The sequence below is a fragment of the Archocentrus centrarchus genome, chromosome 13 (genome assembly GCF_007364275.1).
Source record: "Archocentrus centrarchus isolate MPI-CPG fArcCen1 chromosome 13, fArcCen1, whole genome shotgun sequence".
Taxonomy (NCBI): Eukaryota; Metazoa; Chordata; class Actinopteri; order Cichliformes; family Cichlidae; genus Archocentrus; species Archocentrus centrarchus.
In genome coordinates, this window is record NC_044358.1 from 821,693 (window position 1) to 846,848 (window position 25,156).

The 25,156-nt window shown below is 39.4% G+C and overlaps 1 protein-coding gene across 2 annotated transcripts in view; it reads left to right on the forward strand.

Moving 5' to 3' along the window:
• The window catches only part of snx19b (sorting nexin 19b), a 51,608-nt gene extending 38,994 nt beyond the window's left edge, over positions 1 to 12,614 (forward strand). The window contains exons 12-14 of one of the 2 annotated variants that reach the window (XM_030744453.1): positions 5,633 to 5,817; positions 7,313 to 7,400; positions 12,478 to 12,614. In XM_030744453.1, the coding sequence (XP_030600313.1) occupies positions 5,633 to 5,817; positions 7,313 to 7,400; positions 12,478 to 12,601 (397 nt within the window). In that variant the 3' untranslated portion in view covers positions 12,602 to 12,614. Of the gene's footprint in view, positions 1 to 5,632; positions 5,818 to 7,312; positions 7,401 to 12,477 lie in introns of those variants that run through there. The other variant, XM_030744454.1, reaches the window with a different exon arrangement.
• The last annotated feature ends 12,542 nt before the right edge of the window (positions 12,615 to 25,156 follow it).

Consider the following 25,156-nt stretch of genomic DNA (forward strand, 5'->3'; position numbering starts at 1 on the left):
GACAATAAAGTCTTCTATCTATTCCTGTGTCAGAAAAAAAATTGAGTGAACAAGCTTTCTTGATAGTCTATGGTTGGGGTGGCTGTGGCTGTGGTTGTGGTAGAGCAAGTCACCTACTAATCAGAAGGTTGGCGGTTCGATTCCGGGCTGTATCCTTAGGCAAGATACTGAACCCCAAGTTGCTATCCGACGCACGCCTTTGGAGTAGGAATAAGTGTGAATGTTATACAGTAAAAGCACTTAGCTTAGTTTCATATGGAAGTGCTTGTATGAATGAGGTGTGAATGGGTGAATGCAAACGTGCTGTATAAGCTCTTTGACTGCTCAATTAGAATAGAAAAGCACTGTATAAGAACTAATCCATTTACCATCTAGTCCATTCACCATGGCCATGGCCACATCTACACAAGTTGTAAAATTTTGTTATATTGCTCAACCATATGTTTCAGCTACGGTTTGAAGGGTTGTAGGTCAGTGATGTTGGGGATTGAATCAACATGAATGGCAGTGATACTCCACTTTCTCTGTGTCACCCTCACACATTCTGAAGTTGGTTCAAATCTTAGACTGTATCCAGAAACTTGACTTTATAACATTGTGCAAACATAGTTGTAACTTAAGCCTGACATTCTGTCCATGTGCAATTAAACATCCTTTTTTTTTTTTGTTTAAATTATCAATAATAATTAATGCTGATGCAAACTGCTCTCTCAGTAGGTGACCTTCAGATTGCAGTAGCGGGGTTTGCAGCCAAATGTGAACTGGCAGAAATGAGAATTAGCATCTCCAAATCTAAGGCCATGGTTCTCAGACAGAAAGGAGTGGACTGCCCACTCCAGGTCAGAGAGAAGTTTGTGTCCTAAGTGGAGGGCTTAAAGTATCTTGGAGTCTTGTTCGTGAGTGAGGGCAGAGTGTAGCTGTATGTTGACAGATGGGTTGATTTGGTGTTTGGCAGTGATGGAGATGCTATACCAGTCTGTTGTAGTCAATAGAGCGCTATTATGGCCCAGAGCTCTAGGACTCTGGGAGCTCTGGGAATGGATGAATGGTTGGTGTAGGAGAATATTCCAGAATTACTCACATACTATACTGTACTATACTATACTATACTATACATTCACCAGCCACTTCATTAGATTCACCTGTTTAGCTGCTTGTTAAAGCAAATGGCAGCAATTCAGTGTATTTAAAGCATGTAGACGTGCTCTAGACAAGCTGCTGAAATTTAAACTGAGCATCAGAATGTGGAAGAAAGGTGATTTGAGTTAACGAGGTGCAAGGTTATTATCGTTAACGAAAATGAACGAAATAACAAAAACTGAAATTGAAAAGACATTTACTTTCAGAACTGTATTTATTTATACTGTATTTATTTATATTTTTTTTTCTGTATTTCTTTCTTTCTGATTGATCTTTCTGAATTAAACTCAATAGTTACTTCTTCCAAACCATCAACATGTCAACACCATTCTTACAAGACTGCTCAAAGAAGTCATACCATTAATTAATGTTTCAATCTTAAATATGGTCAATCTATCTCTATTAATTGGCTATATACCAATGTATAAGGTGGCAGTAATTAAACCATTACTTAAAAAGCCATCACTTGACCCAGCTGTTTTAGCTAATTATAGGCCAATCTCCAACCTTCATTTTCTCTAAAAAAAATTCTTGAAAGAATAGCTGTAAAACAGCTCACTAATCATTGGAATATTTTATTTCAGAGTTTCAGTCAAGTTTCAGAATTCATCACAGTACGGAAACAGCATTAGTGAAGGTTACAAATGATCTTCTTACAGCCTCTATCTTTGCTTGTCCTGCTAGACCTCAGTGCAGCTTTTGAGCATAATATTTTCTTACAGAGATTAGATCATGCCATGGGTATTAAAGGTTCTGCGATACAGTGGTTTGAATCATTTATCTAATAGACTCCAATTTGTTCATGTAAATGGGGAGTCTTCTTCTCACACAAAGGTCGAAGTTCCACAGGGTTCTGTGCTAGGACCAATTCTGTTTACACTATACATGTTTCCCCTAGGCAGTATTATTAGAAAGCATTGCATGCATTTTCGTGGTTATGTAGATGATATCCAGCTTTATAATTAAATTGAATTATTTTTTAACCAGGATATGTCCTTCAATGCACATATTAAACAAATTTGTAGGACTGATTTTATGCATTTGCGCAATATTTCTAAAATTAGAAACATATTGTCTCAGAGTGATGCTGAAAAGCTAATTCGTGCATTTATTACTTCTTGCTGGACTATTGTAATTCATTATTATCAGGCTGTCCTAAAACCTCCCTGAAAAGCCTTCAGCTGATCCAAAATGCCACAGCTAGAGTACTGACAGGGACTAGAAAGAGAAGATTTTCCTCCCACGTTGGCCTCTTCTTTGGCTCCCTGTTAAATCCAGAATTGAATTTAAAATCCTTCTTCTTACATACAAGGCCTTGAATAATCAGGCCCCATCTTATCTTAAAGACTTCATAGTACCATATCACCCCATTTGAGCAATTTGCTGTCAAACTGCTGGCTTGGTTTCTTGGGTACTTAAGAGTAGAATGGGAGGCAGAGCCTTCAGTTTTCAGGCCCTTCTTCTTTGGACCAGATTAAACTTAAAACCTGTTCTGCCAAAGGCTTCTTCCTGCTAAAGGGGAGTTTTTCCTTTCCACTGTCGCCAAGTGCTTGCTCATAGGAGGTTGTTTGGTCAGACCTGTTTAAAATTGTTTTTCTTCAAAAATAACATCAGGAAAAGTGAATATATTTCAAGCTGATAAAAATTTGCAAATTTTTCAGGTAAAAACTGATGTGAACTTCTGCGCTTCACAGTCAGAAAAACGCATAAACTACACAGTGTCCAACTTATCTGCAAAAAGCACAGCTGGAAACACAGCGGTGAGACCTGGTCTGATTTATTTTTTTTGGGCAATTGCGTAATCACGTGGGCTCGTCTCTGAAGCTGCAGGTTTAACACACTTAAATGCTTCATTATGTCGCAGAGAAAAGCCAACTCACACAGCCACTTTTCATCCCGGGGCCCTGCTGAGTCTTCTCTTTTACTTTCCACGAACTTGACAGATTTCCTCAGATAGCTCATGGCACCTGTGGGAAAAGCCACGTCTCCAAATTCAGAATTTCCTCCAAAACTTACAGTGATTTAAACATTTGCCTGTTTAAAAAGTTCAATGTCTGTGTTCCGGTGTTTATGGCACATTCTGCCTTCAGGACTTTTGCTGTGCAGCGTTTCCTGGTGTGTGACGCAGTGATGCACTGTCAGCTCACCTGTGCAGGTCTCTGTCTGCATCTTTTCCCGTATCTGTCCCACCAATACGCGCTTTTCCCTGCACATCGCAGGCAAGGAAAAAAGACAGACAGTTTAACTCCAGTGTCAGTGATCAGGTCCTTTGCTTTGCCTGTTTGGAAAAATCCCCGTTTTCCACTTTTCATTTCATTTGCATTGTGGGATTTATAGTATAAGTGGTGGGAGTGCTATTTCCCCAGGGGCCATTAATAACAGCAATATGAAATCGTGGGCCGTATAAAATTATATTGCGGGTCGCTTATGGCCCGCAGGCCTTAAGTTTGACACATGTGCTATAGCATTATTATCACTTTGACCTTCAGAACAATCTATTGAACTTGAAGGAGAAGTCAGAGGTTAATGTGAAATATTTTAAATCTTTATACAGTACTTTCTACATGTTGATGATACACACCACGCTTGCAAGAATCATAGTTTCTAAGTTATAAAGGCTTTTTGTCAATTCACAACCAATCATCAAGTTGACCTTGAAGACCTTGGTGGATGGAAGCCAAATTTTAATGGAAATATTAAACATGATCATATTACCATGACCCCACTCTACACCCCTCTACAAAGTTTTATTAGAATTCATTCAAACCTATTTAAGCTATTCTGTTTACAAACAGAATGACATGCATATATGCACACGCATGCAAATCAAAGTAAAGCAAATCATTGTCAAACAAAAGTGGTGACTAGCACAGCGTCCATCCATTGATTCTCTGTGCAGTTTAGCAGCTTGATATCTTGGGCCTCATTCCTGTTTTCTTTTCTTCCACAGCTCTGTGGTTTTGAGCAAATGTTGCATAACAGCATTTGTATGGGTAAATATTTTATAGAATAGGAAGTCCTAAAAATCTCCTTAGTAATTGAAATTATTTATCATCTCTTGAACTGTATAATTTGGCATTTTATGAGGGACTTGGTGGTTGTTCAGCTGTCCTGTACACCGTCACTGGCTTGACCTGTACAATACTTGAAAGCCTGAACTACACTGAGGTGTTTTTAGCTTTTACTATGGCTTTAAATACCCTCTTCATTGGGTCTGGGTGGCAACTGGCTGTGTTTCCACTCCTCTGATGGCAAATCTTGGTGTGAAAGAGGCCAGGTCAAAACGAAAGGGGTCAGAATCTTCCAACTCAATGCCATCTATTGAATTTAATCATCACAAGACATTAAATTCAGCAGTTATGTAGAAGGCTTTAGGGAAATGGGCTCAGTTTGAGACCGCTTTCAGTGCAAGACTGTGCCAGGCCATTCTGATGACCTTAAGAGTTTCAAATCTGCGTGGGAATGCAATTAGGCCTTGGTTATATTTAAAAGGATTGGCTCTTTAGTATTAGAGAGGTCAGCCATGAAGACAAGTTCACAAAACATTGAACTGACAAAGCCAGGAGGTTAACCAACTGTTGCCAAAGTCATTCTGCTTTGAAATTTGACGCAGTCTTATGTGGCTGGGGCAAATTATAAAAACCATCATTCATAGCTCAAGAGCTGTTTAAGAGGGATTTAGGGATACTATATTGGTAGATTCACAGCAAGAAAACGTGGGTGTTTGTGTTTGGAGTTTTACCATGTTAGGGTTATTTTTGATTTTATGTGGCCCCAAAAGTGCAAAAGGGGTTGTAAAGAGCTGTTTGTCTATATCAGCAGTCCTGAGATTGGCAGCCTGTCCAGAGTGTGCCAGGTCACTCACCCAATGTCAGCTCGGATATGCGCTATGACCCCAACTTGGCATAATAGAGTTCCATCCATCCATTTGCTTCTGCTTATCCTGTTCAGGCTCGCGGGGGGGCTGGAGCCTATCCCAGCTGTCATGGGGCGAGAGGCAGGGTACACCCTGTACAGGTTGCCAGCCTGTCACAGGGCTAACACAGAGAGACAAACAACCTTTGGAATAGGGGAGGAAACTGGAGTATCCGGACGAAACCCACGCAAGCATGGGGAGAACATGTAAACTCCACACAGTGAGAAGGAGAGGCCTGGGCCAAGGTGGAACTGAACCCAGTTTGCATCTGTTTATAAAGCTCTCTGCCTGACAGAATGTGTGAATTCAGCCAGTTCAACTTGAGGGTATGGGCTTGCATTCAGTCCTAACAACACATTATGTTACAAAAAATAGTACCGTACATTTCCAGTTGTTCTGGTTTGACATACATTTATTGCATATTGCAAATAACAACAGACAATGGTCATGTATTTGTGAACCTCTGCATAGCACCAATGCAGAATCAACAAATTACCATGGAGCTTTTAAACAGAGATGCTGTCAGACTCTTCTATTAACTCGAAGCCCCTGCTGTCTTATGCTTATAAATTTCAGATGGCTTGATGTGAGTGTATCCAACCTCACATGTATCAAGTATTGGGTGGTGTACCTGCAGGTCATCCAGGAGGCTGTGTGGCCAGGTGGAACTCTGCCAACTGCTCCGCAACTTGAACGCAGCCAGCAGCTAAAGGATGGCACCAAACAACAAGCTTTACACTGTCTGATGAGACTTTTACCAGGTACATGTGACACGAGCACATCACATTTCATGCTCTTTATTATTGGTATGAACTTCAAAATTTTGTAATTCCTATTACATGCTCTGATTGAGTCAGCTAATAAAGATAAAAGTACCTAATTTTGGAATTAAGGAGCATCTTGCTCTCTCTTTTATATATATATATATATATATATATATAATCTGTGTGCATGTGTATATACAGGGGTTGGACAATGAAACTGAAACACCTGGTTTTAGACCACAATAATTTATTAGTATGGTGTAGGGCCTCCTTTTGCGGCCAATAGTGTCAATTCATCGTGGGAATGACATATACAAGTCCTGCACAGTGGTCAGAGGGATTTTAAACCATTCTTCTTGCAGGATAGTGGCCAGGTTACGACGTGATGCTGATGGAGGAAAACGTTTCCTGACTCGCTCCTCCAAAACACCCCAAAGCGGCTCAATAATATTTAGATCTGGTGACTGTGCAGGCCATGTTCATCAAACCAGTCTTTCACCAGTCTTGCTGTGTGTATCGGTGCATTGTCGTCCTGATACACGGCACCACCTTCAGGATACAATGTCACATGGTCCTCCAGAATGGTTCGGTAGTCCTTGGCAGTGACGCGCCCATCTAGCACAAGTATTGGGCCAAGGGAATGCCATGATATGGCAGCCCAAACCATCACTGATCCACCCCCATGCTTCACTCTGGGCATGCAACAGTCTGGTACGCTTCTTTGGGGCTTCTCCACACCGTAACTCTCCTGGATGTGGGGAAAACAGTAAAGGTGGACTCATCAGAGAACAATACATGTTTCACATTGTCCACAGCCCAAGATTTGCGCTCCTTGCACCATTGAAACTCACGTTTGGCATTGGCATGAGTGACCAAAGGTTTGGCTATAGCAGCCCGGCCGTGTATATTGACCCTGTGGAGCTCCCGATGGACAGTTTTGGTGGAAACAGGAGAGTTGAGGTGCACATTTAATTCTGCCGTGATTTGGGCAGTCGTGGTTTTATGTTTTTTGGATACAATCGGGGTTAGCACCCGAACATCCCTTTCAGACAGCTTCCTCTTGCGTCCACAGTTAATCCTGTTGGATGTGGTTCGTCCTTCTTGGTGGTATGCTGACATTACCCTGGATACTGTGGCTCTTGATACATCACAAAGACTTGCTGTCTTGGTCACAGATGCGCCAGCAAGACGTGCACCAACAATTTGTCCTCTTTTGAACTCTGGTATGTCACCCATAATGTTGTGTGCATTGCAATATTTTTGAGCAAAACTGTGCTCTTACCCTGCTAATTGAACCCTCACACTCTGCTCTTACTGGTGCAATGTGCAATTAATGAAGATTGGCCACCAGGCTGGTCCAATTTAGCCATGAAACCTCCCACACTAAAATGACAGGTGTTTCAGTTTCATTGTCCAACCCCCTGTATATGTGTTCAGGGAGAACAGTCAGTTATACAGTACAGTTACATTTCACTTTTTTCCCTGTGTCTAGATCTAATCTCAGAAATGTTGGGCTCAGACAAGTACAGACTCAGCTGGCAGACTGTTCTGGACTCTTTTCAACACCCCTACATCAACAGGTGAATATACCTTGTAGACTCAATGGCCATTTGTTTTTTTTTCAGTTGCACTATGTAGTGACAACTTCTGTACATTCTGGGTTACCAGAATGGTGGCTAAAATCATCATATATTTTTTTGACAATTGCATTAACATAGGTGTACATACTGTTTTCAGTAAAGCCATATGCTCACACTCCAACACTGTTTCTACTTTTGTATGTCACCAAACCAACTGCCATACATGTAAATTAAGGTTAATGCAACCTTGATTTGAACTGGGTCACAAAGTGGAGCTTTAATCACTTTGGGTGGTCATTAACTGATCTTTTTCCACTTTTACAAGGTAATCTATATTTGTGTGTGCTCACTGATGGCATTGTTCAGTACTCAAGGACCAGTAGAAAACCTTTTAGACACTTGCTGGCCTCTACACTTGTTGTACTTACCAAACTGCTGCCCATGCACTGAAGAATATCCTGCAGACTGACTGGGAATCTGTGTCTTGCCTTGTTCATATATAAGCATCAGACAGTGATTGTCACTGTGTATTCAAGGTGTGATCAAAAAGTTCTGGGAAAAAGGCCCATAAAAATTCAAAATCTTACCTGATTAATTTTGACCCATGCCCCCTTCAAGGACATGCCCTTGGGCATGCCCAGATGGCTTCAAGCGCAGCTAATATTTTTTTAGTGCTCTCGGTGTCCTTAAGTGTGTCAGAACAGTAACCCTTCAGCTTGATTTGGCTTGGAATCAGTGGACCTTTGATTGAAAACTGCTGGTTTTTAATCAGAAATCCACAGTGTTGTCATAACAGGACTTGTGGGTCTCAAAGGAGGTCTCAGAAATAGGAATTGTACTGGAAGGTATCTGGATGTGCCTGAGAAGATTACTTTGAAAGGGAACTGATCCAGATTTAAATCAGATATATAGATGCTGGTCATAAAAATAGAATATCATGAAAAATATTCTAATTTTCTGAGATACTGAATTTGGGGTTTTTATTAGTTGTCAGTTATAATCCTAAAAATTAAAAGAAATAAACATTTGAAATATATCAGTGTGTGTGTAATGAATGAATATAATATACAAATTTCACTTTTTGAATGGAATTACTGAAATAAATCAACTTCATGATATTCTAATTTTCTGACAGCACCTGTATATATTGGGACTACTTGTACACTTCTCATATTACTCCTACCTTCTGCTGCGTGCAGACATTGGAGACTTTGCTGCAGTTTGATTAAATTACAAGACTCTTGCCTGTTAGTCTTATCATTTAGTTTTATTTATTTTTAATTCTCCTTAAGAACTATTAAAATTTAACAGAATTCTAGTGAAAGAAAAGAAAAAAATGGTTCTGAAGTAAATATAGAGATGGACAAACAGTAGGGGTTGACATAAACTGATAATATTAGCCTTTTCAATCTTTGGAAAACTAGCAGCATGACTCTAGAGATGAACTTGAGATGGCAGTGTTAGATTGTTGGTCTGTCTGAAGGACCTTACATAACATTTTGAGATGGAAATATCCCTGTAACCTTTGGTTGGATTGCCAGGAAATTTTAAAACCTTTACTTTTCCTCTTGTGCTACCAGCAAGTTTGACAGTTGGAGGCATCTCAGTATTTTAATAGACTTTATTGAAATCTTGAAATGTGGGACATATGCTAGCATTTCCAGAATTAACTGTAATAAAGTTGGTCCTATTGTTTATTTCTCTAGTACTTTTGTACATGGCCAAATACGCCCCAAACTGACATTCTGTCAAGCTCAGCTGTGCCTTTTTGCTTGTGGTTATTGGCATTCTGACATTTCAAACTAAGATGATGTAGATGATGTAAAAGATGTAGGCTAGCTGCCTGCTAGCCATATTTGTGCTAACATTATGCTAGTGTGCTTATATTAACACTTAGCTCAATGTACTGCTGTCTGAAAATACCTCAGTGCAGGTTTAAGGCTTCAGTTTAGTTTTGAAACAAAGGCATCAGTCATGCAGGCCTAGAGACCAGTTGGTGAACATCTGGCAACAACCAGTTGCTAAGGAAAAATGTGTATTCACCAACAGGTTGGCATATGGTTGCTAGAGGTTGTTGCAAGCTACTAGGTATATTCAGTTGCAAAGAAGATGCTGCACCCCTTGTGATTACTTTGTGATTGCTAGAAAATTCCCGTAGTTTGCACAGAAGATGCCAGCATGTCTGCAAACACTAGTCGAGCGGTGGTAAAATGTTTAAATGCAACACAAACCTTGAACAGATAATGTTCACCTTCAAAGTAAAAGTTGTGCCTTGTCGTTTCAACCAACCTGTTTCAAAAGATGTAGCTTCTACTTTGAAGCACCTACTCTAGGGTAGGAGCTTGCAAAGAAACCTTTAAAATCTGGTTGGTTCTTGACACTGACTGGGTAAACTCTGAGAGAGTAGCCATATAATCACCATTTTTTAAAAAACTAGAACCCTAACAGAAGCATGATGAAAAACAGCCAAACAAGCAGAAACAAGATGTAAAATAAGTCAGAAATAGATTGCTTCTTTTCTTTGGCTTTTTATTGCCAATGAGGAAGTCCAGAGAGATTTTGAATCAGAGAGAATGAGTGAGTGGTGGTGGTGGTCAAGCAAGCTAGAAATTGTTTGAAGAGAAGGAGTGACAGTAACCAAAACAAATTAGACAACGACAAAACATATCCTGATAGTTTTACAGCAGTTAGTCTGAAAACTCTAATAAACTCACCCACATCGCCACACAACTTGGTGGGAAGGTGCTGCCTCTACCCTCAGAGCAGGCTTCATCCTCCCTGCTGTCTGTGCGTGTGTGCTTGCTTGCATGAACTGCCCATTACACAGACCTGCAGCTTTGGCAGAGAAGAGAAATGACATACTAAGACTGCCATGATGTAATCTGGTCCCTAGGTTTTATAAACAGAACAGAGAGAGAGGACGGCTGACGGCAAAAATCTCCCGATTCTGCCTGAGTACTTTGTATGCTCGGATGCACATGGTTTGCTGGAGACAAACAGGTGTATCTGATCAACTGGCCAGTGAGTGTACGTGCTGACTCGCACACAGAGAGAGGCTCACCTGGAATGATACTGCACAGTTTACAGGAGGACTAAAAGGGTTTACAGATGTCAAAAACAAGCTGTGCAAAGGAGCAGTCACATCCACATGATGTGATGTTTTTACCAATGCAAAGGAGGTAAAAATGTTTTTCTTATTTGCCGACTGGCTGGTCTGTCAGCAGAATTAAGCAAAAAACAAAACTGATTTTCATGAATCTTGTTGGAGACATGAATCATAAGCAAAATAAGAAGCTGAAATACCTAAAATGTTAATCACCGTTATGTTTTATTAAAATTTTGGTTTGCACGTGAAATAAAATGAAAACCCTTTATGCAGTTAAATTATTGCTCTTCAGTTATTCAAATACCATAATGCTCACAGGCAATATTGGTGTCTTTAGTAGAGCACACACTCGAATGTGTGGAGCAACATCTTAACTTTCCCCCCATAAAGATGACATTTAACAACAAACCCAATAGACGTCCAAGGGGGAAAGAGTTACGGATAATCAGACAAAATATAATCAGCCCTAGCTTTAGTTAGTTAGCCAGTTTTCCCTCTCAGTAAATTAAGAGTCTCAATCTTGTAATTGAACCTGTCCTGCTTTGCCCAACAACACTGCTGTTTGTTGTTGTTTATTTCTGTGGTGCATTTGCCAAATTCTTTATTCATCTGTGTGCAGCTGTTTCCTGTCATTTCCAAACTTTGTGCTGTGGATTGATTGTAACTGAGACCACTACTTAAGTGATTTGGGTAAAAGACATTCTGTTACAGAAGTTTCAGTCAGGCCACTCTCTGAGCTGGACTGAACCACCAGTAAAGAAGGGTCCACCAGAGTATTCTAACATGAGCTTTGGGAAAGAGTTAGTTCTGTGAGCAAAAGAAAAGTTGACATACTTCTTGTTAAGATGTGTTAAGATTGGGTTGCACAAACTGTATCATAAACCCATCACCAAATTATTGTGATTTTTTTTTTTTTTCCAAAAATATACTCATTTAACCTGTTCTGGTCATAACCATTATTCCATACATTTTCTGAACTACTTCTTCAGAGTAGTGAGGCTATCACAGCCATCATTGTGAAAGACTGGCAATCTGTCTGGACTCTATCTCAGGGCTGACACATTCATGGTCACATTTACAGCTATTTTACAGTCACCAATTAACCTGACATTGGAATAAGCAAAGTGAGCCCACACAGGCATGGGGAGAACAGGCAAACTCCATAACGTTCTCACTGTGAGGTGTCACTGGTTATAATCCTCACTGGTAACTGGTATTTGCCTCCTTCCTGATTGCTTATTTTTTGCATATTGGTCACACTTAAATGTTTGAGATTATCAAACAATAATAATAATACAAATATACAAATACTTCGCTGCAATCACTGCAATAGTCACACTATTTTCTTCTTTCCCTGCACTCGCTATGAGTGCACCTCCTCACACAGGTGTGGTGTGAAGCTGACAAGAGACAACTGAAGTGAAATAATATTGAGTTGATGATAACTCTATTACCAAAAGTGCAACAAAAGTGCTTCATCTAGTGTCACACTGGACACAACAAAAATGAGAGACCGAAGCATCAGGGAACGCATAATCATTAGCCTTTTACAGTTTGCATATGTGATCCCGCTTTTAGTGTCAGAATCTGACCAATATCCGATTGATGCATCCTTAATGGAGACATGATCAATTAAGATGTAACAGCAAATGACATTGTGTTCTGAACTACAGAATGGTCACAGTTTAAATGCTATAATAATAATATCTAATGGGGATTTTAACAAACTTAATGATTTCTGAGCCACAGTTCAGTATTTAATGGCTCAGTTACCTACATATAAGGTGTGAGTGGCCTTTATCAAAATACCTATCTTAATATATCCCCCTTTTGGGAATGTCTTTGTAAAGCTGCAAGGAAGATCAGTGTAAACCTGTCTGAATGATAGTCACTTTGACAGGTTGATGAAGTCAGCTGTTCCATGTTACTGAAATCAAATATACGCTGATTGCTGGTACTGTGTTCCCTTAGACACCTGGTGTATTGCATATTTGATCTTCTGCTGGAGTTCCTGGTTCCTGAAATACCTGAAGAAAACTTCCAAAGAAGCCTGCTGCAAACCCTCTCCAAGAACCCAGAGAAGCTGCTGGCATGAGGGGAGACATATGTAAAACCACCTCCCATCATCTGAGCTCATCTCATCTACGTCTCCTGAATTGCCAAACAGCAGTGTGACAGCAAGGCTGCCTCCAATCTAATGTTCTGCAGTGAGAGTGAGAGTGAGAGTGAGTGATTCTGGTCAAGTTGAGTATTCTTTGTCACCCCAACTCTTGAGGTCATCTAGAATCTGTCTCTAATTATGTGTTGATCTAGTGACATATGATGCTCTTGAACATGGAGTCCTGTGTACACACACACACACACACTACATTTGAAGCAGATTTGATTACATGAGAACACCTGGTTTGTGTTTGATCTCACAGTGTACTGTTCAGATCTAAACATGTGGTAAAGCCTCCTGCCATATCCACTTCCAGCCTCTTCCTGCCTGCTAAACACCCCAGCTTTCATTAAACTCCCTTCAGATGGTCTTCATGCTCTGCTCTCATTCCTCTCTCTAGTCTTTTGGTAGAAAATCTTGAGAAGCAGGATTGTTTTGTCACCTTCAACTTAAATCGCATAACACTCTCTTGGGATTTAGCATCACTGTGTCAATTCTTTTCTGACCTATCCTTCAATATCCCACCGGATCTGTATAGAGCCACACATGTGCTTGTTAGATTATGTGAGATAGATTTCCTAAATCTGAGACTTCCTGAGGGATCACATGTCTCTGGATATGATTTAACCTGTAAGTGCCCAAGTGCAAAGAAAGTAAAGTGAGGTGAAGGGTTGGCCAGAAGATATTTTACTGGAATTACACACCACATGTCACAGTTCTTTAAACAAGCTCCTCAGAGGATTAACTGCACAGTTAATGTCTACATAATATGGGTCCCACAAAGATGGAAGGAAGGAATCGAGGCATGACGGATGTAGGAATGCATTTGTCCTAGGTCCGTATCAACATATTACTGTATTGAACTTCTACAATTTATACATGCTTAAGCTGTGGAGCTTGTTTTTTAATTAAACAACTTTCTTATAGGGTTGATACAATATTTTTCTTATTCAACTTTTAATTTGATGTATCTATGCCCTGTGACTTTTTGATTTACCATTGTCTCCCTCTCAGATGGAGGCAGTGGTAAATACATCATGACTTCTCATATCAGTTCTGAACTTTTACCCCTCCCTTTTTCCACAGTATATATAAATAGAACAATAAGTCTACATTTGTTTTAGTAAAGAACATGTGACAATTCATTTTCAGAAATGGCAGAACTTCAGTGACCACTCGCGCGTATTTAAGGGTCATTCATTCTTTGGATAAGAATATCTGTGCCAGCTGGTAGAACCAGTCTTTATATGTAGATTGTCCAGTGTTGTCATGTGGTAGTATGAGGTAGTATTTAAGGTTTGTCCCAAGCTTAATATCACTGTGAGTAATTCCTTTGTGTACTTTGAGACTGTTTTTAGTGAAGGTTTCTCAACACATACTCTTCTTTCTTAAGCTCTGATCAGTCAATCCTTGACACATACTGACCTGATACATTTTCTAAATCCTTTTTTGGGGTTATCAATTTAGTTACTAAATGAGATTCTGAACCACAGACTGATGAATTTGACTTCCTGATATGAAAAGTGAACCTTAAAAAGGAACGGGGTGTCTTATATCTAAGCAAACTTAATGGTCATTGTGTTGACTCGTCAAGTTGGCTGTATAGAATTATGTGAGAAAATGGGCTTTTGCTCTGTTTATCCATAACCTACTGCCTGATCAGGTCTTTATTAAATATACAACAAGATGTTTATTTTGTAAAATATGGTCCCAATTATTATAGTAAAAAGGGTGATAAAGTGGAGTAGGCTACCTTTTATGATATATTGGTTCTTAATGAGTGTGCAATGTAGCTTGTTTTCTTAGTTGTCACACCTGGTTTCAAAATATGAAGATGGTGAAGCTCAAAAATGCTTCACAGTTGGTTTTGTCATGAAGGCTACATCCATTTTTTATGTTACAGTTTATAGTATGAGCACACTGAAAGCATAAATATAGTTAATTATATTTCCCAAAGATGTAACCATATTTATTAATGTTCATGTCACTTTTAGGCCTGCATAGTGAAGCTTTTGGCACCTTTAACAGGCTGCCTTCACATCTTAATGCAGTGGCATAGAAAATATTAGTTTCTAAAAATATTCTTATGAAGTATGTCACAGCACGTTATCGTTCATATTTCTGTGTTGTACAGACTCTAAATGTCTGTTGAATCTTCAGCTGCAGCAGCACATCAAGTGTGGCTGAATCTGCATGTTCGCTGAAGCCTTTGTGGGGTTTTGAGAAATGTTACAAACTGTAGATGTCAGGTTAAAGACTGAGATCTTAATGTTGCTCTCCTTCAAGTGTTCTGCGCTCATATCTGTGTGGTTTGAGCCTCGTCTTAACTTCCTGTCTTTTCTTTCCGTTGCATTGCTGTTCACTGTATTTATGAACTTATTTATTTGCTTGGCCCGCTCAATAAAGACTTGTGTCCATAAAATCAAGAGAGACGTGCCAGTGCTGACAGAGAGGAGGGCGCTCTTCTATGAAGTGCTTCTATTTCTCTGCATTCTGCCTTACAGTATGAATTGATAAACTTATTCTTGCCTATTGTGCAGTGTAGCTACTGACCATGCCTTAGAAGAATTTAAACACCCAGTTCCTGTGAAACCCTTAAACTTTTTTTTTTTATTGTGGCAGTTTCTGTTGAATGTTGAAGCTGTTAACTGTTGTGAAAAATGTTTTTTTGCTCACTTACGTTGATGAAGGAATTTCATGCGTTTGAAACAGATTAAAGACACAGTTCATTATCTTCTCTTCTGCTGTGCATGTCTGCCATTGTGAATTAAACTGATCAGCATTGTTAGAGAACGCTCTCTTTTCATCTAAAAGCAATCTGTCATTTGATCTGTTACATTATGATGCTTTCTTGTGATTTCACAAACTTACTGTCTCATTAAAACAAAGTGTCATAACATTAGAAGTTTGTATGTTAGGTATTTTCAGGAAATTACTAGCTATTGTGTAATATTTGCACAAAACTTCATGGTTCATACAACAAGAAATTATGAGGCTTGGTGTGTATTCTCTAAGAATGAAGAGTTGATGTTTTAGATGGATACAGTATATAAACTGTGTCTCACATTAAAATCAACAGATGTGCAATAACGCCCTAATGTCTCCTCCAGGCTACACAATGTCCCCCCTTAGCCCCTGTAAGTCAGTACAGTTGAATCATTTTCTCAAAGCTTACTGCCAGTGTTCTCAAATAAATCAATATACACTATAGAGTTTACATAAAGATGGGAAATGAGAAATGTTGATTTTGCCCATGAAAAGGTTTTGATATAACAAGATATGATGGCATGTGTGTCATGGATTGGATTAGCAGTCAGAGTTACTGTTGTGAATACTGTTACAGTGAAACACTTTAGTGGAGAATGTTCACATTAAACATGGCCAGAGTTTCAAATAATGAGGTCAGCGTATGCACACGTGCTCCCTGTGAGCCAAAAGCTCAGTTCAGACTGCGCTCAACACACAGTGGGCTCTGTGAGGTTAGTCCTGATATGGTCATCTGTGACCACAGCAGCCCCTTTCACTGCTGGTCAAATCTTTGGTTTCACAGAGGAAAACTATCAGAAGAATATCGGTTTAAGGGTGGCTTGTTTCATACAGAGGAGGAACTGTGGTGCTGCACCAGGGCCCAGAAGACAAATTTTGAACTGTGAATCATGCAAAGCTACTCTGATGAAGTCCAAGAAACTGAATATGAAGTTAGAAATGAATAGGCCTGCTTTACTCCGTAGTAGTTGTTAGATGTTATATTTCTTGTATTGTTTGTTTTGAGAACTTTACATGTTGTGTTAATGCCAAAAGATAAACAGAAGAGCCACATTTTTGTGTCAGCATAGACAACAGTGCATTATATTAATCCCTTCTACAGTAATATCTGACACTTCCACTCTGCTCTCTGTTGCCTTGCACCGTATCTCCCTTTTCTGTGTGTTGTCCCTCTTCGTTGTGACTTATGAACACGAGATTGTGCTTTCTTTTTAAACCTCACATTTACAAAAAACAATAAAGTTACCAAACATGAGTTGTTAAATCTTCAACTGTTGTTCACACTCATTATTTTCTTGGCTTCAGGTGGAGGCGATACTTTTTACAAGAGCCTTGTGAATATTGTCTTTTATGGGATTTCACATTAAATTTATCCCAGGCTTGCTTTTAACAGTCTGGAGGTTCCCCAGAAGTGTACTTGCCCTCTTCATGGTTAAATATGTATTCCATATTATCTTTATTTGCCATTTTGTGTGCACATTTTACATTCGCTGTCCTGTAAGCGCCCTAATAATTTGCTCTAGTTTGCAGACATAATTCAAGTCCAACATCAACAAAAAGTGTGGATGAAGAGTTTTAAATACCCAATAAAAAGGATCAGAACCAGTTTCTGTTAAGCTACAGTAAATAGGATTCACACATAAGACTGTAACCATCACATATCTATTCTTTTTTTTTTTTTAAACTGGATTATTTTTAGTTAGATATTATATTTCACTCCTCTTCTGACTGCATACACAGTCACAATCCTCAATCAAGGTCAGTTTGTTCCATGATTCATAGATTTTCTAGGTATACTCATTCCACATTTGATTAAAAAGTTGAACCTGAACCTTTTAGTGTTTTTTTTTTTTGTTTGTTTGCTTTCTTTTTTTTGCTTATTCTGGAAAGCTAAGCAAACACTCTTGACATGTACATAAAGTGCTGAGAATAAGATGTTTCATCAGCTGTATTACCATGACAGTGTTAGACTGGTTTGAGCTGGGTTCAAAGCATGTGATATGAGCCCTATAATGGCCCAATCCAAGAGGTGAAGGGTGCCTCAGCCTGACATTGGCAACAACTGATGTACGCACCTTAAATGTTCCAAAGAAATTCAGTTCACCTGTTACTGTATTTACCAAAACAGTCATCTCAAGGTGCGTTATATTGTAAGATAGTGGGCCTGCACTGTTAGAGAGAAACCCCAACAATCATCTGATCCCCTATGAACAAACACTGGCAGCTTAATTAGTAATTTGTTTGCTGTAATTAGCTGTAGTTAATTAGCTGTAATTAGTTGGGTGCCTGCATAAAATGTAAGGCACTATAAAGGCGAAGTACGAGTCTGGACTGAAAAATGAAAAACTGCAGTCCTCTAATGTCCAATCTCTCCTAACGAGTCGTAACTAAAAGTCATAAAAAAATGAAACACATTTATTTAGATGATAACATATATTCTCATTAAATTGTTTAAAGCAAGTCTAAAGTGGTCACATGTTATTTTATATGTTATTTTCAGATATTCTTGGTTATCTGTGATATAAAAGAAAAAAAGTTTACTTTTTTTTTTTCTAGACTGACAAGTTTAAAAACCTCTTTTTAAGTGGATGTTGTGAATTGACAGCTGTATGTGCATACACCACAGATATGAAATGTCACAGACAGAAACAACCCTGTTGCACTGTCAGAAATGATTGTCTTCTCATCTTATACAATATCAAACATTAGCTAATGGTCATAGTTTCAACACCAGAGTCCCAAGCAGAGCAACAGTTCCAGTAACAGCCACAGTTCCTGGAAGTCTATTCAGGGAGCTTTTCAGAGGTGTGGGGGTGTTAGCTGAAACACAGAGGAAGAGTGAGGTTTTGATTTTGATTTTTAAAGCTAATTTCAGCCAATTTTGTAAGCAAAAAATTATGAACAGTTCATCATTAGTCAGTGTCATGCAACACAAAAAATATACAGAAATTCACTTTGGTAGGGTTGGCAGAGCAGCCTTTAAATGAAGTAACCCCCCCCCCCCCAGATTCCATGAATTTTCCTAACTGGTCATCCAACACAAGCAGTCCAAGACAAATCTGACAAGGCTGAAAATTCCCTCCACACCATGCACGAGTTCCTTCCTGGATCCTAAAAGTATTAGTAAACATAAACATGATATTTCTCAAATTTTTGAAAATATGATGCAAATCATCTTGCAATAGTAAATCCTTTCAAAACATTCCTGCATCCAGATCTAAATCAGCTCTAACAGCTCTGGACCAAGTAAAATGGTAATGCAAATCCAGTCATATTTTTTGAGTAATGTTAACAATCACACCAAACCAAGTACGTAACCTTTGTGGCAACAGTAACTAGAGCTGCACTCGGGCGGAACCTAAAAATTGTTCTCTTGCAGAGACAAAGACAATCATTCACATTCAAATCCATGTCTAGAATCTCTAACCAGAGAGAAATCCAGTGAAAACACATGCAAACTCCAGACCGCTGGGTTGACCTCTTGCGGCTGAGAGCTGACAGCGTTAACCACCACGCCGCCATACTGCCTTCTTCCAAACGCTGTTAATTAAATCGAAGGAAAGGGACAGAGCGGTTGGGGGAGGGGTGGGCAGATTAGCATAATTTTTGGACCACTGGAGAAGTAACTTTGCCCTCTGACAGCAGCACTGACACTCTTTGTGATTCAGCACAGGGTCTGGGTAGAGGCCATCACACCCACATGACCAGACCACCTCACATAGTTGCTGTAGTAACTGCAGCCCAGAACGCTGTGAGGAGGCTGCGGTTGCCTGCATAGTTTAGGGCAAGTCGCAGGCTGCTATGACTACAGCCCATCACAGCTTTATTACTATTATTATTATTTTATATATATATTTTCATTTTTGGACAGAACAGCTTTCATTGAAACGGGGGGAAGACACAGGGGAGGACATGGCGACAGGCCGGGACTCAAACCCGCGCCGCAACGCACCATATATATGTGCTCCGCCACTGAGCTACCTGGGCACCCCTATTACTAGTATTTTAGAGAACAACCTTCACACCAGTTCTACAAAATAGCTTAAAATATGTGTTATCACTACCATCAAGTTTTGAACTCTTGTATTGCTGGAGTTCCCTCAGCATTAAAGAGAAGAGCTAAAAATAAATGGCAGTTATCTTTAAATAAATATATGTCTATGAAATCTATGGAAAAGAAATATCAGTTGGGCTCCTGTCCAAGTTTCCATTGAGCAGAGCGCCTTGCAGCCTGCATACAGCAGCTTTCTTATACTGGCTCTTTAATCAGCAGCTCTCTGATAGAGTTCTGCCAAAGCTCAGGTCACTTTATTAATGAAAGCTCAGCATGTTAACACAATATAAAGTGAACAGTGAACCTCTTTGCACTTTAACATGGCCTCCCCATGTGACATGATTTTGTACTGTAGCTCAGGAGGTAAAGCAGGCTGTGTGGGAAGCTACCACCCTTGGTGCATCCTGACAGATTAAAGCACATAATGCACAGAATAAAGCCCTGTATGAATGTGTGTGCGAATGGGTGAATGTGGCTTGTGGTGTTACAGCGCTGTGACTGCTCTGTAAAAGTAGAAAAATACTATATAAATTCTGCTCCAAATTGCCAAATATAACTGCAACTGACCAACTGGGGAAACTTGGGGCTCCTGAAGGTTTTGGTAACTGTGAAGCCTTGATCAGTCTTTAGTAACAGCAATGGGCGGGGACATCACATAGTAAATGGGCTGGTTCTTATATAGCACTTCTCTACTTGAGCACTCAAAGCACTTTATATAACATGCCTCATTCACGCAATCATACAACACATTTTTCCTACACATAAGTGCTTTCTGTCTAACAGTCACACTCCAATGAACACGTCGGAGAGCAGCTTGGCACTCAGTATCTTGCCCAAGGATACTTTGGCATGCAAACTGGCCAGCCAGGGATCAAAGCACCAATCTTCCAATTAATAGGTGACCTGCTTTACCTCCTGAGCTACAGCCACCCCAATTGCATCACATGACACATACCTGAATCAGTGCTAAGGAACAGACTTATAAAATACTAGAAGATCATTCAACAACACTGAAGCACAGACTTCTTGGACGAGGTGCACCATCACAAGAGATCCAGTTCTACAGCTGCTTAGGTACTCAGTCAAGTCATACCCTTTACCATAACCATTAACAAAATGCAGGAATGTTTATAAATAAAATTCTTCCCTGTACAGTGGTTATGAAGAGGGAAACTAGCTCAACACCACAAACACAACAACCTGCTGATTTGAGCACAGTTGGGCAGAGTATAAATGAGTAAATAAGTAACTAGAAATAATAAATGTTAGAAAATCTGTTTATGTTTCATGTGTCTGAAGGGGAAAAAAATGTTGGCCTGCATATCGGAATATTGGACTTTTAAATCACCAAATATTGGTCTTAAAAATCCCATATTACATTTCCTGTTTTTACACTGTAGATATACCATTGAAAACACAAAACCTTTGTTTCTTGCTGTAGCTAAACCACAAAATAACATCCTGTATTGTACAGCGGGGGTGATTCAGGGACAAAATCTGTGTAATGAGCTGCCCATACTTTTTTGTTAGTTGTATTGTTTTTTTTTTTTTATTGTGGAGTTTGTTACATTTAACTTTCTGGAATCTCTGTAAAAGCTTAGAAAGTGCTGAAAAATGTGCATCACCATGCACATGATAACAAAAAGACAAAAAAAGCCACATCGCCACATGGGCACTTTTTGAAAGGTCCATTAGACTCAGCTGCACTGATTTCTAGGTGAGAGGTGATCTGTTTCCACATTCTAGAATGAAATTTGAAGTTCCACTCAAAGTGCTGTGGACAAACTTACATACAACTATATATCTGATTAAGATTGTGTGTCTGTAAGCTTCACTCAGTTAATGGACCTCAACTCAAGTTTATGTTCTGTACATTCAATTCCAGTAAGTACCACTTTAAATAGCAACATTAAAAGAATTTGTAAACATGATGTCATTTGGTGATGTCCGTTGTGTTCAAAACCACTGAGTTAAATCTACTGTGTCATTAGTACCCCCACATCTCACCCACTCGTCTGGCAGCATGTGTCCAGCTGCTGTTTTGGGCAGTAAATGAGTTTAAAGTCTTGCTTTCCTGCAGCATGAGCTGATTTACATGGAAACCACATGTTCTTCATCCTCAACAGGTTATGCAATCTTCTCTCCTCTACACACACACACACACACACACACACACACACACACACACACACACACACGCACACTCGTAAGCACTATCTGACTCAGTGCACTGTGGAGTCCTGTTGGGAGAGCCACTCCACTTACGTAATAAAACACACACAGACACACACACTTAAAAAGCTGCAGTTCTGAGGACTTACATGTTTGAGCTGATTGCCCTTTAAAGGACAAACTCAAGGCAAAATCCTAAAAGGTATTTTCATCTATTTTCAAAGGCTTCATTAATTAACTGTTATTTGAAATGTAAAACACAAAGAAATCACATTTAATACCTCTGCAAGCTATTTGAAGTCATACCTTTTGCAAATTATTTGTGGTCTTAGCATCTTGAAACGAGTGCAGCAAAAATGTGAAAAGAAAAGCCCAGTCCAGTTTTTTTTTTTTTTTTAAATCGGGCAAACGAAAGCAGTTTATGCATCTTCTTCAAACAGCCTGCTCACGCTCAGACATGGAGAATTTCAACAGAAGCACACAAACAAACCTTTTTATGTGTGTGTTGCACTTGGGTTTTGCTGTTGTTCCTAAAAAATCAGGACACTTGTAACGTGCAGACAGTTATTACTGCTCATTTGGTTATCCAGAAATAATTTGTCTGAGAATGCTGAAGTCACAAAATACAGCAAATCAGTACTGCTCAGATGAAGCATTTTTAATGATCTTTTTGGTGCGATCAAACTGAGGAATCAATGGCTCATAAAGTAAGACAGCTTGTTCTTTTGCTGCCATGTGCTTTATTGAAGCACTTTGATTAACTTGGAATAAAGTTTGTGGCTTTTTTTCCTGGAATCAAAGGATGAAAGGATATGTCGAGGCTAATGAAGCAGGTATACAGTCTAACGTTTAAAGCAGAAAGCAAAACAGCTGTACGTTCTCTATGGCTGGATTTGAATAGAGCCCAACATCTGTACATCAAGTTAAGTCCTTTAAAACTGAACATAAAATGAACAAATACTTTGCTGACGGAGCTCCTCTCACTCTGTCACTTGGAACAGCATATTACAAATACAGTGACAACTGTGAGGCTTTATCTGTGAGCTTTCATCATGTCTTTCCTCACAGCAAAGCAGCTGGATGGCCAAATGATTGCATGATTTTGTGAGGAACAGGTAGTACCTCTAGATGGCGACATAACTAAACTGATGATATATAGTCTATTTTTTGAAGAGGCCAGAGGGAGGTGCTACATGATAAAATCATAGTAATTCACCTGTTACTGCCATGGATATGGAAGCCAGGACATAGCAGAGGGTAAACTATCTTGAAGCCAGAGTACAGCCTGTGTGAGCTGGGATATCCACAATGAAAGGGATATTCTGAAAGATACACTGTAGTTAGAGTGGTAATAGTTGATGAATGGAGGGAAATTCTCATTTGTGTTTATATTGTAGTCATATTGTAAATATTATAATCTGTTTATTCTTTTGCTCTTTTTGCTTAAGATGCATTAGTTAAGGTGTAAGATAGACAATAAAAACAACAAAAAAGTAGCAAGTTAGAATATGGAGTGAAAATGAACTCTCAGAACCCTTTAAAGTACTGCTGTTGCAGCCTTGAAAGAGGGTACTAATTTGTACCTTTGTGGTTTTTGCTTACAGAGAGCAGTCTTGAACCTCTAGTGACAATTTTGTGCCTTATTGTAATGATATAAAAATGAACCTTTAAAAAAGAGCAGAATATTAGGTGAGAGATTCCCATTATTTATTACAACATTCACATTTTAGCAATTAATAGCAATCATAAATAGGAAATAAACTGGCATTTATATAGAACCTTTTTAGTCTATGACTAATCAAAGATTTTTAAAAATCTCATTTCTGTACATATAACCAGTTTAGAATTTAGTATGAATGATTTTCATTAAACATTCACCACTCAAATGAAAAATCAAGGTCACTGGCAACCTATATGACTGCAGTATATTGATTAGTACAGGGAAAATGCCTTTATATAGCAAGATTTAACTGCCTGTAGTTGTATCTAGCTTGCTCATTATGCTAATGCAACAGCTAGTATTCTGCCAGCATAGACATGCAGCACTTATGTTTTCATAATAGACTTAATTGGTTTGAAGTCTTCTTAGTAAAAGTAACTGGTGTTAACACGATTAACACGAATGTCTTATTTTCACTCATGATGGTAAAGCACTGCAGACACACCAGCACCAGGACCGTAGCTCCAGCTTTACACTACAATTATGATTGCACCATGTGGGAGTTAGCTCCCAGTACAGCCAGTTGTTAGCTGGTAAGCAGCTCTGGGCCTGGCTGCTGCACTGCTGTGAAAACAAGCTCCACAGCTGAATTTCTAACCAGAATCCTCCCCAGCCTAATTAATCCCCCCCCCCCCCCCCCCCCCATCACCTCTGTGTAATTGACTGCCCCTATATTTGTTGTTGCTTCACCAGCTGGGCGAGTCAAGGGAAATCAGCCAGACTTCTTCAAATGGTGAATTTAACTCTGCTGCCTCTGCTGAATTTGCTCATCAAGACTTTGCTACAGACAGTGATGTCATAGTGAGGAAAAAGGTGGAGAAGCATTAGCCTCATTAGCTAAAAATGTCTATTTTCTCCATAGAAAAACATTAGTGTGGGCTGTTTGTTCTTTAGATAGCCTCACCCTTGTGTTTTAGAAACTTGTGACATTGACAAAAATACTGTTCTGGGTTCTGTGGAGAAACATCCAGAAATGATGCCATCCTTTTTAGGAAATACAGTACCACTCAAAAGTTTGGACACACTTATGACTGGTGCTGTAATTAAAGATTAACCCCACCTTCACAGGCTCCTCTGATGATCCTGTTTCCCATGTTAGAAAGTGATTTAAGTCAAAATGCGCCAGAATGAGTTCTATTGTATTGATTTTCTTTGCTGTATTTGATGGAAAGTAGCTGTTAAAATTCAAATTCAATGTCACACTTGGACATGAGCAAAACCAGGCTGTCTTTACCTCACTCTTTCCTTACTATCCTTCACATGATCACTCCTTCTGGCCATTTTTAATACAGTCACTGAATAATTCATCAGCTGGCAGCCACAGACACGTGTGGAAAGGGGTTGACACCCGTACCCCACAAACTGAGAACACATGGCTGCTGCTAAAGTAGTGGTGTGATGTATTGACGCTGTCAGGCCAGTTTTCATGTGTCAGAAAACACAGATGAACAAAGCAGCAAACAGTGCAAAAAATTTTGCCACAGGTCAACACAAGACACTGTATGGAGCCACAGTATATACAGTAGTGCAGCGGCTCGGCCCACTCCATGAAGCCATAGATTGTCTCTTGATGCAGGTTGTCTTTGCCTCATGGTGCTCTGGAGCCTCTAGAAATATGTTTGAGGAGGTTGAACCATGTGTTTGCCCTCGTTGGCAGTGAGCATGCTATTGAAAGTCTGCAAAGGTTTTTTTGAATGGGCAGTTGTATTTTAGGAGTGCTTTTTTTCCTTTGTGTGGCTGAGGAGTAAGAAAGTTTAGGTTGCTGATCTTATGGTCA